Here is a 13,157-nt window from a genome sequence, read left to right as displayed (position 1 = left end):
TCTACCGACTCATATACGTAAGGTTCTGCTAAGGTACAAACGTGGGTTCCGAACGGGTCAACAGCTGGATTTGGCACATGGATGTTGCAATATATACAACTTGTATATAGGAACATGAATCACATCATGAGAAAACGTGAACGTGCAGCATCTTGAGGAGGGAATCCCATGTACAGTACTCTTTGCACCATTGGACGTTTGCCTGAATTTATCAAGGAACGTAAACAAAATCATTGTCTCAGCCAATTAGAACTTTTAGCAAATAATTGCCACTTTAAGTCATTATGTAGATGTTTATACATCATGTTGTTCAAAGTCTTTCTTTTGAAGCCCACCGGAACTCAACCACAAGGATTGTTCACGTATTCAGCCTTTAGCCGTTAATTATGATTTAATACATTTATTTTAATCTACAATTAACTCATTCAACCCCAAAAACATTGTATTATTTTTAGAGTTCAGGCATTTGATCCTGGTTAATTCTATTCATATTTTTCAAACGTTGGGTGTATGGCTGAAATGGCTGGCGAAATAAGAATTAACTAATCAATGCGATAGATACTAAAATAATCACTGACACTAACTCAGTAATTACTTTAGATACTTAAGTAATTGATTAGGTATTAAAAGTACTAAAGTAATCAATTACTTTAGGTACAAATCAACATAACTAAAAATACTCTTAAGTAATATTAACTGAAGTAATCCATTACTTAAGTAACCAATGAATAAAGTATTGGTTGATTTAGCATTCAGTTACTATATGCAATCAATGAATGAAGTAATGGATTACTTAGGTACCAAGTACCAAAGTAATGATTACTTTAGGTACTCAAGCGCCTATAAAGTTAGTGCTTAATTACCTAGAAGTACCTAAAATGATTGATGAATATATAAAGTAATTGATTACTTTAGCATTTAATTACCTTAGTAATTGAGTAATCAATTCATATATTACCAGCTATTTTTATATTTTAATATTTTTAACCATTTGCTGTTGACTGAAAAGAAACCTGTGCTCAAGGCTCTGACAGCAACCAATCACGGCTCAGTTGTTGTCATGTGACATTCACAAGCTGAGCTGTGGTTGATCATTACATGAGCCTTGCGCATGTGATGTAATTTCCAGTTCACAGTAAGTGAAAAATGTGTTCTATCTTACCGTAATACCCCCAAATAAGACGCAACTGTGTATAGTACGCACACTTACTTTTAGGGCCAGATTCCAACACTTTCTATGTTACCGTTAATATTAAATAATAATATTAAAGAGTTAAGAGTGTTTCAGATATCCCACATTGTGAGTGGTCGTGAACCCCTCGCCAAGGTAACGTTATATGCGGTCGAGGCGAGGTAATTGTTTTTCTTTTTCTTTGTGATAAGGCTCGAGTTCATTTTATCATAAATACCCAAAGTTATGGACCATCAGTGTTTGATGATGATAGTTATGCCAAAAGACCGCAATTAATAAGCGAGTCAAATGGAATACCTTTCCTTGTTCTTTAACCGTAACAACCTAAACTAACACAAGCTGATATTAGCAGCTAATTGATTTCGGCCTCTAGTTTGTCCTTTACGGTAATTATTATCAGCAAGTATCCGCCGATATAAAAAAAAATGTTAATTTGTGCGTCAAAACTCGGTTTAAGTGGATGACGGATCAATCTTCTTCGGATGGTTAAAAATAAATAAATAAAATTAAGCTACTGTTTATAGGATGCACCCATACTTTTGGCCTTCGTTTTTGGGAGAAAATATTTGGGGAATTACGGTATCTCTGCGTGAAAAATGAAATAGTTATAAAAATAATCGTAGACTAAATATAACCTTTTTACTTGTGAAAATGGGTGTTCTTTAAGTAACCAAGACAATAAGTCTCTCATGGGGAAAAAACATGTAAACATAAAAACATTAAAGGGACACTATGTAAAATTTGACAGTTTTTCATTACGGACAGCAGGAGGCGCTGCATTTTCCATTGTCCACAGCTATAACGAACAAGTGTCACCACCCATGTAATAACCTTTCATAACTAGACCTACGATTATATTTAAAACACACTCTTGGTCATTAAGAACACATTTAATTTCAACTTTTTGAAATTTATTAGCATTTAATTTATTACTGTTTAATGAAAAACTGTCTAAATATTACACAGTGTCCCTTTAAGCAGATGAAACATAACATCTACACAGGTTTATGAAAATACAATTGTAACCGGATCAATGACCACATTTTTTTTCAATGAACACATTTTTTTTTTTTCTAAATCAAATTATTGCTTCTTGAATGTTGCCTTCCTTTGCTGTGCGATATTTTCTTTTTCTCCTTTCAAGACGCTACATGACGCTGATACAAGGACGTTGACTTCTCAGGGACGATGTGCTTGTTTCTTTACGCTTTCTTATTGGACGACGTAATCCAGCGGCCCGAAGCAGATAAACGTTGCGAAAGCAACACGCTGAAAGAATGACCTTCAAGTCAATTCCTTCCCCGACGTCAAAAACAATAAAAAAATAAAATAAAAAAAAACTGATGACTTCTTTTCATTATTTTTTTTGACAATTTTCAGACACACAGTCCAACAACACAATGATATACAGAATATATATATTTATATATATTTTCCTTTTTGCCAGAATCCATCAAGAATGATACTTATTGCTCCCTCCCGATAGCGGAACCTCCAAGGTGGAACATTATATCATTTGAAAAATGTTTTCCATCCAACTGGCTGAATATTTGCATTTTCAGAAGTCCAGTAGTATTTGTTGCATTCACTTACTGCATTTTTTTCTTGTTTCTTTTGTTATTGTTCACGTTTCTTATTGAATCATCGATTGATTAAATTTTGACCGAATAAGTCAAATACATGTTTTATACAGTAGTATATCTAACATTATTGCATTTATTTTATTCAATAATTGAAATATAAATGAACTACAATTGTTCTTTTTTTGGGTGATTATGTTACATTTGAGGGCAAGACTGATAATCCTTGGAAGCGAACGAGATTGCCGTAACGCGTTTTTTTTTTTTTTTTTTATGGATTCGATCAAACATCATTGCTCAATTGGCGCTAATTATTACATGACAATCGATTTTACGAAATGCAAAATGGTGAAATCTTATCTAGTCAATCAGGCGCGTTTTTATTTATTTTTTTACCTTATCTGCAACTGACCGAGCTAGCCAATCAGCTAATTTTCAAAATAGGGCATCATTACCATCATAATTTCGGGTGTGTGCGTGTGTGTGATGCGTATCATTGATGAGATAGATGTGAGAATAACCTTAAACATAATTTTTAATTTCATAAATGAAAACCCTAACCGTAAACAATACCGTTTTTTCTCCTTCATTCAACACATTCAATGATAGCTGCTAGCATTGTGCTAACATTAGCAGTATTGTTTTTGGCAGCCGTTTTAGTTTTGGTATTTTGGACAAAAATACATATGAAAATACTTATTAGTCTTAGGGTGGATTTGTAAATAACACATCTGTGCCTTTTCAACAATTTCTTGAACTTTGACATTTTACTTTCAAATTGACAGACTTTGGAAAGTTTGCTGGCTTAATGCTAACTCTAGTAGGGTTGTTTTTGGCCGGCATTTTAGTATTTTGGAAAAAAAATACTTAGACTTACGGCAAGTATTCTAATATTTGGTAGACAACAAAAAAAATAAATAAATACGTACCTGGGATTGAATGTCGGGATTCTGTAAAGACGTAAAAATACGTCTTTGGGAGTGAATGAGAAGTCCATTTTATTTCGTTTATTTTCATGATTTCCTATGAAAAAGCGTCATGAAATGCAAAGAAATCAGGAGTCGACCTTGGAGGTTCCAATGAATACTTGCCTTCTAATCACATTATTGGCGTTGTGCACATGATGACGTTGGAGACTCGTACGGTCCCTCCATCTGACTTCACATTATTTGCCTCATATGTTTTAAAAGCAGCCATAATTTCAACATATAAAATGTCAACAAGATACAAGAAAAGCACATTTGACATTTAGATTTGAATTTAAAAATATCCAAATGCACTTTCATCTATAACACGATCGGTAATTGTGTTTGTAATGTGTTTATTCTAACATTGGTCGATTAAGTCATTGAATTTCATGTGAAAAAGATTTTTGAAAAACGGTCATGTATTTTGGCATTACAAGTATATTTGTATTGTAGACATGGACTGAAGGCTGACATTTGTTTCTCCGTCAATATTCCCGCCCTCGCTTGACTCGCGGCGCTACAAAAATCTTTAAATCTTCAATAACAAAATAACATTTGACTCCTGTTAAAATATACATCAGAGCTGTCAATATATTAGGAAAAAAAACTCGTTTTGTACAAAAAAAGTACATCATCCGATCTTCTAATTGCAATATGATACATAACCTAAAGGTTGCTCTTCAAACCAAAAATAAATCTTCGTTATAAGAAATAATTGAAATTCATTGAATCTCAAGGTCATGAAAATGAATGAGCACAAGCAACAGACATTCGCATTCGTACTTTATGAGCATTGCACGTCTACATTTATACTGTATATCTAGGTTATTTTTCACTCATTCCGCTTAACACTACAAGGTCATCTGACTGTTCTCCATAGCCTTATATAATACTAAAAAAAAATTTGTCTCAGTATCATCTGAAATCAAGTCTCAAAACCAGCAAAATCCATTTTTTGCATTCTTCTCATTCACGTGAACCTTCATTTAGCTTAACCTTCTTTAACTTTACATTCAACCTCTTATACTATATTTAGTATTCCTGTCCATTCCACCTATAGTGGGGTACGTAAATTTGAGCAGTTCCCCTTTATTGCGATTAAAAAAAAAAAAAAATCACCTATGGCAATCAACCACATATTTTTAGGGCACTTATATTCCATTATTGGAAAAAAAAAAATAGATATCATCAATTCAAATGACTTAGGCACTACTTGGTGCGAAGGAACGAGGTTGAATATTAATGTAGTGATTTGCCGCCATTTTGTTTATTTACTTTTCATTACAATACTCTTTGCACCACAAATTACGGGGAAATATTGCATTCCTCGTTTGTATTTTCAGCCGTCTATATACTGTGGCACAATACTGCCCCGTAAAGATCAGTCTTGGTACTACAACAAACATTTGGTTTGTGGGAGGAGGTTTGTAGAAGCTGGTGAAGCCAGAGCTGTGTGCGTTGTCGTTCCAAAATGCCGAAATGAAGTTCCTCCCAGCATTCCAACACAGTTCATATGGCCTGTCTAAATGAAGCTCCTTTTCTCAATTCAATGTAGTTCCTCAACATCAAGATGGTGGCAAAGCACTACTTTTCAATTAGACAATAATAGTCCCAAAAATGGAGACATACTTATAACAGGGCTAAACCGTGAGTGGTGTTTTTATATTTTTTTCCTGACACTTCTTGAACTTTTTACAAAATATTTTCACTGCTTAAAATGTTGTGGCATCATAATTATCTATGTAGAACAAGCCCCCCTGCCATACGGAGACTCAGTCCAAAAATGGACAAATACCACTAACAATAAAATGATAAATATAACGGTAAACGATAAATGAAGCTCCTCTTCCGACATCAACATAGTTCCTTGGCGCCAATATGCTCCAATGTCAAAACAGTATTTTATTATCCTTAAATGACCAAAAGAGCAATAAGAATGTATTTTTTTCCTCCTTTTTGGTGTGGGGTCATGTCAAAAGTGTGTACTCCACTAGCTCACATCACCCATCTTCTATTAGCGCTCATTTCTTCATCTGATGCAAATGCCCCTTTAAAATGAATAAATACCACATAAATGCAATGCTCATCCCTCTTAAAAGTTCTCCGACTTTTGAATGGGAAAAAAGGGGGAAAGAAAAGATGTCGGGTGTATATAAAAGCGAGAACCAAAGCGAAGGTGAAGTGGACGGGGTGTAAAAACTCAAAGTGTGAGAGGAGAGACAGAGAGAGAGAGAAGTAGTCCCGGGATCACCAGGGCGGTCCGAGCTGCATGGGGAGGACGAGTCCCGTGGGCGCCCCCGAGGGGCCGAGCGGCCTTTCTACCAACGCGAGCGCCTCACTTGCTAATGAGCAACCCGCCCACCCAGCGGAGCTTGCAGGCAAACCACCGCCTGAGGGGACAAAAGTATTCATAATGGAACTGCTCGAATTCGGGGGTCCGGCGGATGTCGCGTAAGAACGCCACGTCCAGGTCGGATTCGGTGAGGATGATGAGGAGGAGGAGCAAGACAAAAAGGAGTCCGATGGTGACCAGGAGCAAACGCAGGACACTCAACACAAATTTATTCACCTGTTCCACCTCGTTGAGCGCCCCGGCGGCGGCCTCTTGTCCAAAGTCCCCCGCGTCCCCTCGCGTGGGGGTCCCCGCCTCCGACTCCCTCTCCTCCTCGATGCTGCAGGGCGCCCCGTTAATTTGCCGCGAGGCGGCCGGCAGCTCGGCTCCGTGCTCGGCCACCGGCGTGGGCAGGACGCTGTCGGAGGGGCTGTAGGCTTCGTCTGAGATGACCGCCGTCCCTTCGCCGCCGTCGGCGGCCTGGCTGCGCGAGCGAGGGATGAACGCCTCCCCGTGGGACACCGAACGCACAGGGGTGGAGTGGGCGCTGTCACGGAGCGACTCCAGGCCTGGTTGAAAGACGTAAAGGGAGACTGATGAGACGTCTACGACTTTTAAGACTTAGCGTTCTTCGCCGTTTTCATTATTTCTTTGGTAAACAAACTTACTCAATAAAGACGCATCTCAATTTAAGATTTCGGTGCTCTTGTGTTAATGTTTCAGAAAAATGTACACTTTAAAATTAGTAAATGGTTTAAAACATCGTCCCCAACCACCGGTTCGCGGACCGCTACCGTACCGGGCCGCGTGGGCTGCACCCGAAATGTTTTGGAAATGATTTCGTTTAACAGTTCATACGTTTGTGCTTGATCTTTGTTTTTTGGCGCCGCTTCTGGCCGCTGTTGATATTACATCCACAGTGTCAAGGGTTGGGGACTGATGTTTTTTTCAGTTTTTTCAGTATCAAACGGTTCAGTTGCTCAAAAATGTTTCTAGTTAAAAAAAACATTTATATATTTTTTATTTCAGGCACTTTGATGAACGCTTCCTTCAATTTCAGACTAACCTGTAACCTGAAAAAACCTTGTAATACGTTCAAAAGTATACCATTTTAGGTATACTTTTAAACGTTTAAAGATAATGACCTTATTTGAAGTCCCTGCAGAGTGTTTACTTTTTTGTTTACTTTTTCCTAGTGGAGGTTTCGCAAAATAGAATTGAGAAGCATTGTATTACACACTTCCTACAGCGTGATATGGCTGCAATTTGATACGCAACACACATAGCGGCTAACACGCTCCTTCACCGAGACTTTTTGCACAGATGAGCAAGTCTCGCATGTGAGAACCGAAACCCGATAGTGTCAGTCAAGTGTACATGCGGCTATGTTGTGGCCTCATTGAAGAAGGCCATATCTAGCGTCATCATCATCATCACGTCGAGTTCAACGGGCGCTGACAGCGCGGCGCTCATTCATCAAGCGAACGATGGACGTGAAGCGACCCGTTAAGTCGGAGCAAGCCGCCTTCAAATATCTCATGCAACATTACACTCATCCTGACAATCCCCCATGCAAATATCAGAAGCAACAAGTGTTCTCACCATGGCCGCTTCAAGCCGATAAATTAAAAACAAAATGCAGTGATAAAAAGGTCCTATTAACACTTAAAATAATATAGAATTGCGCACAAAACATTTAAATGCTAAACGTTTGTTAAACTAAAATAAAAATCACTTAAGTATCGCTTTAATACCTAAGTAGCTGGGATTGAATGTGCAGACTCTTTAAAAAAAAACGTGAAAAGACGTCCCTGGCACTGAATGAGTTGATATTATGATTAGATATTATATATAAAACTAATTCATTTGTATATTTTTGATCATTGATCACCATTAATCACATTGAATTTTTTTAATAAAGCTAGCTTTGAAAGACTATTGTAGTAATTTTCTTTGATCCTTTAATACAATCTTTTTCCTGTAAGATATAACTACAAGATGTGACATCAATACAAGCGTTTTTTTTTCATTTACTGTAATTTTCTCATAGAAACACTTCTCAATGGTTTTCCAATTATAGGTATAGTTCTAACACTAATATGGTGTTTAGACTTGGCTTTGCAATATTTTCTTTTTTTTTCAAAGAGCTGGTTGAGCACCTTTTTAACTCATTCACTGCCAATGACGGCTATGGACGTCAACGTTCCATTTTTCCTCAGCAGGCAGTGATACTCTACAAGTCACTATGTATCACAGTATTTACATCAAAGAATAAAAAAGCATTACTTGCAATGAATAATTGACGTAATTTTCAATTTTGTGGAAGAACATTTAACTCATTCACTGCCAATGACAGTTATAGACGTCAATGTTCGATTTTTCCATAGCAGGCAGTGAATGATTAATGTAAAACTACGTAAACACTGATCATTGTCTTTCTTTGTGCCGGTGAGATTATTCTACATTTGGTTGCAAAGTTACAAGAGTTGAGTTGTCAAAGTAAATTGAAATGTATTTGTTTTACACATTAAAAAAAATGATTTAACCCTTGTGCAGTATTTTGACCATTTTGGTACATTTTCTATAGTATTTAAACCAAGGGATGGGACACACTTGCTGATAACTAAGTGTTCGAGCCATGTTGAAATTTAACAAGTCACCACCTGGGTGAAATTTCAGCTCCCTAGTGACTTCTTTCAATGCTTTCCCTTTGATGTGAACCGCCTTTGATGTAAAAATCAAAATCAACAATTTGACAGCTCAGCGATAAATAAATGAAAACATAAATAAAAATGGGGAAAAAAATGTATTGTCAAATTTATTCAGCCGGCCAATTAATTAAATCGGCACAGTACCTATTTTAGATCTTCCTCATGCCTAATACAACATGATGACAACATATATAAATAAACACCTATTATTGAATGCCTGAATTTATTAAAAAGAAAAAAAAAAAGGTAAAAATCCGTCTTCGGGAGGGGATGAGTTCATCGGCGGGGTCCTAATCCCGAATACCGAGTTTGACAATTTACCTGGCTGGTCGCTAGGCTGAAGGCGGGGCAACGGCGTGTCAGGCGGCGACTCGGGCTGCCCCTCCAGGGCAGGGTACAGGGGCAGGACCCCCAGGGCCTTGCCCAGCATCCGAGGCCCCAGGCTCAGCACGCGAACCCGGACGTCCCGGTAGCAGTGGTTGACCATGCGCAGGTGCACGTTCACCCGAGTGGTGATGCGGATCAGACACTTCACCATGACTGTCCCTGAAGGTCCCTGAAGGTCCCTGAAGGTCCCGTTAGTCCCCGTCCCCGACTCCGAGCCGCAGAGTCGCTCGCCGTGTGTCAGCGGCTTTCGCCTGAGGACGACGCGTGTCCCGACGGCGTGTGCTGGCTTGGCCCCGCCCAGCCCAGTGACAAACATGGAGTAGCGGGCCTGGGTTATTTTCAGCGGCGGTATTAATACCGCTGCGACCCACTAAGTCAGCTCCCCTGACGCCGCAGCAAAATACGATCAAGGGGGGGGGGGCTCACTGCTGTTTTCACTTTGGTTGAAATAATCATACTCAATATTACAACTGTGTTTTAATATATGATTTTTTTTAGGATCTAAGGCAGATATTTTGATTCTAATCCTATTTTAAATGCAGTGTTATGGTTCTGACCATAAATATTGCTTAAAGTGGTAAGGGGAAAAATGCTGCTTTGGCTTACTAGGTTACTGTATTTCAGTGCTTATCATTTCATTTCTGCCCCCCAAGGAAAGAGAAAACATTTCACGCCCCCCTACTTGCCGCTGAGAATATAAATGAGATCTATGTAAATGCCTACATTAAAAAAAAAAAAAACCTTTTTAACATTAACAAAAGGGAAAAAACATTTGAATCAAATTTCAGCAATTGTTAACTTTTCACAGCAGCAGTTCCTGCCCGCAAACGACTTAATGATTTTGTATTTTGGACAGTATTGAAAAAAAGAATAATAAATCTGAAGTTGTAGTTTTGAAATGATGTAAATATATACCATGATTTTTCCGAGTTTGAAACCACTGTTTTACAGACTTTTTACAGATTACAGAAAAAAAATACCTTAAAGTGTATCAACGTGCCTGAAATAAAAAAAAGCCAAACCTCATTCAAACTAGAAAAAATTGTGACAAACTGAACTTTTTGTTGCTAAAAAATAAAACAAAACAACATTTCTTTTTCTAAATCACGTCCATCATTCGTTTGATTGAGAAAAAAATGTTGACAGCAATCGAAAAACTTTAGAACTCCTGCACACTGACAATGATAGCGCTACTGCACCACCTAGTGCCACAAATCTGTAATTACACTAAAGAGCTTTTTATTGTAGCTTAGAGAATTGTTGTCACATTTATAGCACACAGTGAAATTCTTACTCTGTTCACCTCAGCGAACAGAAGACGGCAGAATATCATTTTATTTTCCTGAAAACAAATCCACAATTCAACATTTGAAAGTTTCTTGCGATGCGATTAACAATTAATACTGCTTCAGAAGTTCTTCAGAATGTCTTAAGAGCAATTGCGATTTGAACGAAACCTTAGAAATCCCTGGCGTGAACGCGCAATCGCCACCTTTGTCGTCACGCACATTTTTGCATCTTAGGAGCTCAAAGCTATTCATTCTCTAAATTATTTCAGATCATAAAGCATCATCCACATCATTATGCAAAGCGAAGGGCAACGTAATAAAATGTCCATGTTAATGAGATAAGCAGCTGCCATTCCAATTTCAACTCTGTAGTCTCTTATCCCCCCTTCAGCGCACAAGATTTGTTTTTAGAATTACTTTAATACTTATTATCAATATGTAAACACATTACTTTAATACTTACTTACTGAAAGTGATCAATTACTTTAGCAACAAATTACCTAATGTAATCGATTGGTTTGGCACTTAATCATAATCTATCAGAAAATGATTATGTATTGAAGTAATCACTAAATTAAATGAAGACTTTAGTACTTCATTACCTAAAGTGATTGTTTATTTAGGTATTTAAGAACTAAAGTAATTGATTACAGTAGATAATTAAATACTTAAGTAAATTTACTTCAGTAGATTAGATTACGCGAGTCTAATATTTAATTACCTAACGTAATTTCTTATTTTATTACATAATTACTCGAAAAAAATGAATGTTTGGACTCTTAAAAACATAAAAAACATGTACTTGGGGCTCTAAATTATAATTGATTTTCCGAAACAGAAATGCTTTGACCTTTTCCTAATTTTTTATACGATACGATAACCTGCTTAACTAATTTTAACTCGAGAGAGAAGCAAAAATCTGACTTGCAATTCAGACGTCCTCCACTAGATGGCAGCATAAAACTCTGCATCCCACCATCAATTCACATTGGTCTCCTTGCAGACAGTGTACCTCAACTATCACTTGACATCGCCAAACCACTTTGTCCACCACCAACAGACACCATAGAAGAAGAAAAACAAGGAAGTACAAAAGCGCAAGCTAACAAGCTAGCAAAACACAACTCATCCTCATTCTTGTCCAGTATTTTTCCTTTTTCTATAAAAAGACACATGAAGGTTTTGGATCATGTCCGACGCATTCGTGTCAAGATTATGGCTTTACCTTCCATGATGGAAATGTGCACGGCTCTCCGCCGCGTGCGCGGCACGCTAGTGAGCCGAGGCCCATGGGTGATGGATGGGCAGCTCCTGCTGGGAACCAGGCCAGCTCTATAGACACACACACACACACACACACACACACACACACACACACACACACACACACACACTTACACTGCTTGCCGAAGATCCAGAGAGGCAACAAGCAAATATTTCTGGGAAGTTCTTAAACTCCATACCTGTGTATTTCCGGAGGTTCTCGTTTGATTTTGGCACTCTGCTCCATCACTTCTTTTGCCACACGACCGCTGTCGGAAATCACAGAGAGCGTTTAACTAAAGAACTGCTGAACACATCAGTAGTAGCTGAAGGTATTGATGAGGCTCTGTGTGAATATCAATATGCAGGTTGAAAAAAACAAAACAAAAAAAAACGGTTTCTAATTTGATTGAAACTTGGTGTAGGTTTTATTAGTGATGGCGCAATATTAAATCTCAAATTTAACGTCAATCGGAACGGCGGTTCAGGAGCTATGGTCTGCTTAATTTGAAAAATTCAGGGAAAAGGGGCGTTTTTTTTAATTACAAGGTCAATCTTCACAAATGAGGTATTGTTGGAAAGAGAATTTAACAACGATTTAATCATTTAAACATGTATAATACTGGTGCATATTTTAGTCACTTGAATTAAAATTCAATTAACTGACATCTGAACTGTTTTAGAACAATGATAGCTTGGGCTAGCCGTTGTAAAAAAAAAAAAAAAAAAAAAAAAAAAAAAAAAAACAGACGCACTGTAAGCAAGCCTGCTATAATCTGCCCCATTCGTTGGTCTCACTTGCTTCTTGTGATTATTTATCCTCTGCGGCTAAAAAAGGCTGACGTGGCAGAAAAGAAGGCGGGGGGAAGGTCGCGTCCTCTGGGAAAACCTTTTTTTCACCCCTTCCTGTCATCAGTCATTAAATCCCGGAGCTTACCTGTAACGGAAGCGGCTGCCCTTGAAGAATAAATTGCTGCTGGACACCGTGCGGACCTGACTTGACTTCTCTAGCCTGGAAAGGAAAAAGAAAAGAAACAAACAAATTCATATTTCATATTTATTTTGAGCTAGTTAGCAAATGCAAACTCAATGTTTTCAATTCAGCGAACTTTTTAGACCCCTCTAGCAAAAAAACCCCCGAAAATCCTGTAAATAACTGTAAAACGGTAAATAATTTGATGCAGATGACCAAAATCGTACAACAAATCAAGTTAATGTTCCTCAAAAGAGAAAACGTCAACAGAATAATTTTGATACTGTTTTCTTAATGAAAAGAAAGAGCGATTACATTGAATTTTTAAACTTTTAAACTGGAACCTTCAAAGAATAAAAAAGGCATAGAATAGAAAAGACTAGAATACATTTACTGTTATTGTATAGTAGGTACACAACAAAATTGTGAGCGCTGCTTCAATTGGTGCATATTAAATCAATA

The 13,157-nt window shown here is 37.6% G+C and overlaps 1 protein-coding gene across 3 annotated transcripts in view; it reads right to left on the bottom strand.

Annotated features, from left to right (window-relative positions):
- LOC148422538 (FERM domain-containing protein 5-like) overlaps nucleotides 1-13,157 on the bottom strand; it is a 65,813-nt gene that overhangs the window by 90 nt on the left and 52,566 nt on the right. For 2 of the 3 annotated variants that reach the window (XM_088416872.1, XM_088416873.1), the window contains exons 11-14: nucleotides 12,660-12,734; nucleotides 11,923-11,991; nucleotides 11,685-11,791; nucleotides 1-6,641 (exon numbers count right to left, since the gene is read on the bottom strand). The exon at nucleotides 1-6,641 is cut by the window's left edge and continues 90 nt beyond it. In XM_088416872.1, the coding sequence (XP_088272998.1) occupies nucleotides 6,076-6,641; nucleotides 11,685-11,791; nucleotides 11,923-11,991; nucleotides 12,660-12,734 (817 nt within the window). In that variant the 3' untranslated portion in view covers nucleotides 1-6,075. The remainder of the gene's footprint in view (nucleotides 6,642-11,684; nucleotides 11,792-11,922; nucleotides 11,992-12,659; nucleotides 12,735-13,157) is intronic. The other variant, XM_088416874.1, reaches the window with a different exon arrangement.

The sequence above is a fragment of the Hippichthys cyanospilos genome, chromosome 6, assembly GCF_059441005.1.
Source record: "Hippichthys cyanospilos isolate Australia breed blue-spotted pipefish chromosome 6, RoL_Hcya_1.0, whole genome shotgun sequence".
Classification (NCBI taxonomy): domain Eukaryota; kingdom Metazoa; phylum Chordata; class Actinopteri; order Syngnathiformes; family Syngnathidae; genus Hippichthys; species Hippichthys cyanospilos.
The sequence above is the reverse complement of the archived record's forward strand: the minus strand, read 5'-3'. Positions and strand labels throughout refer to the sequence as shown.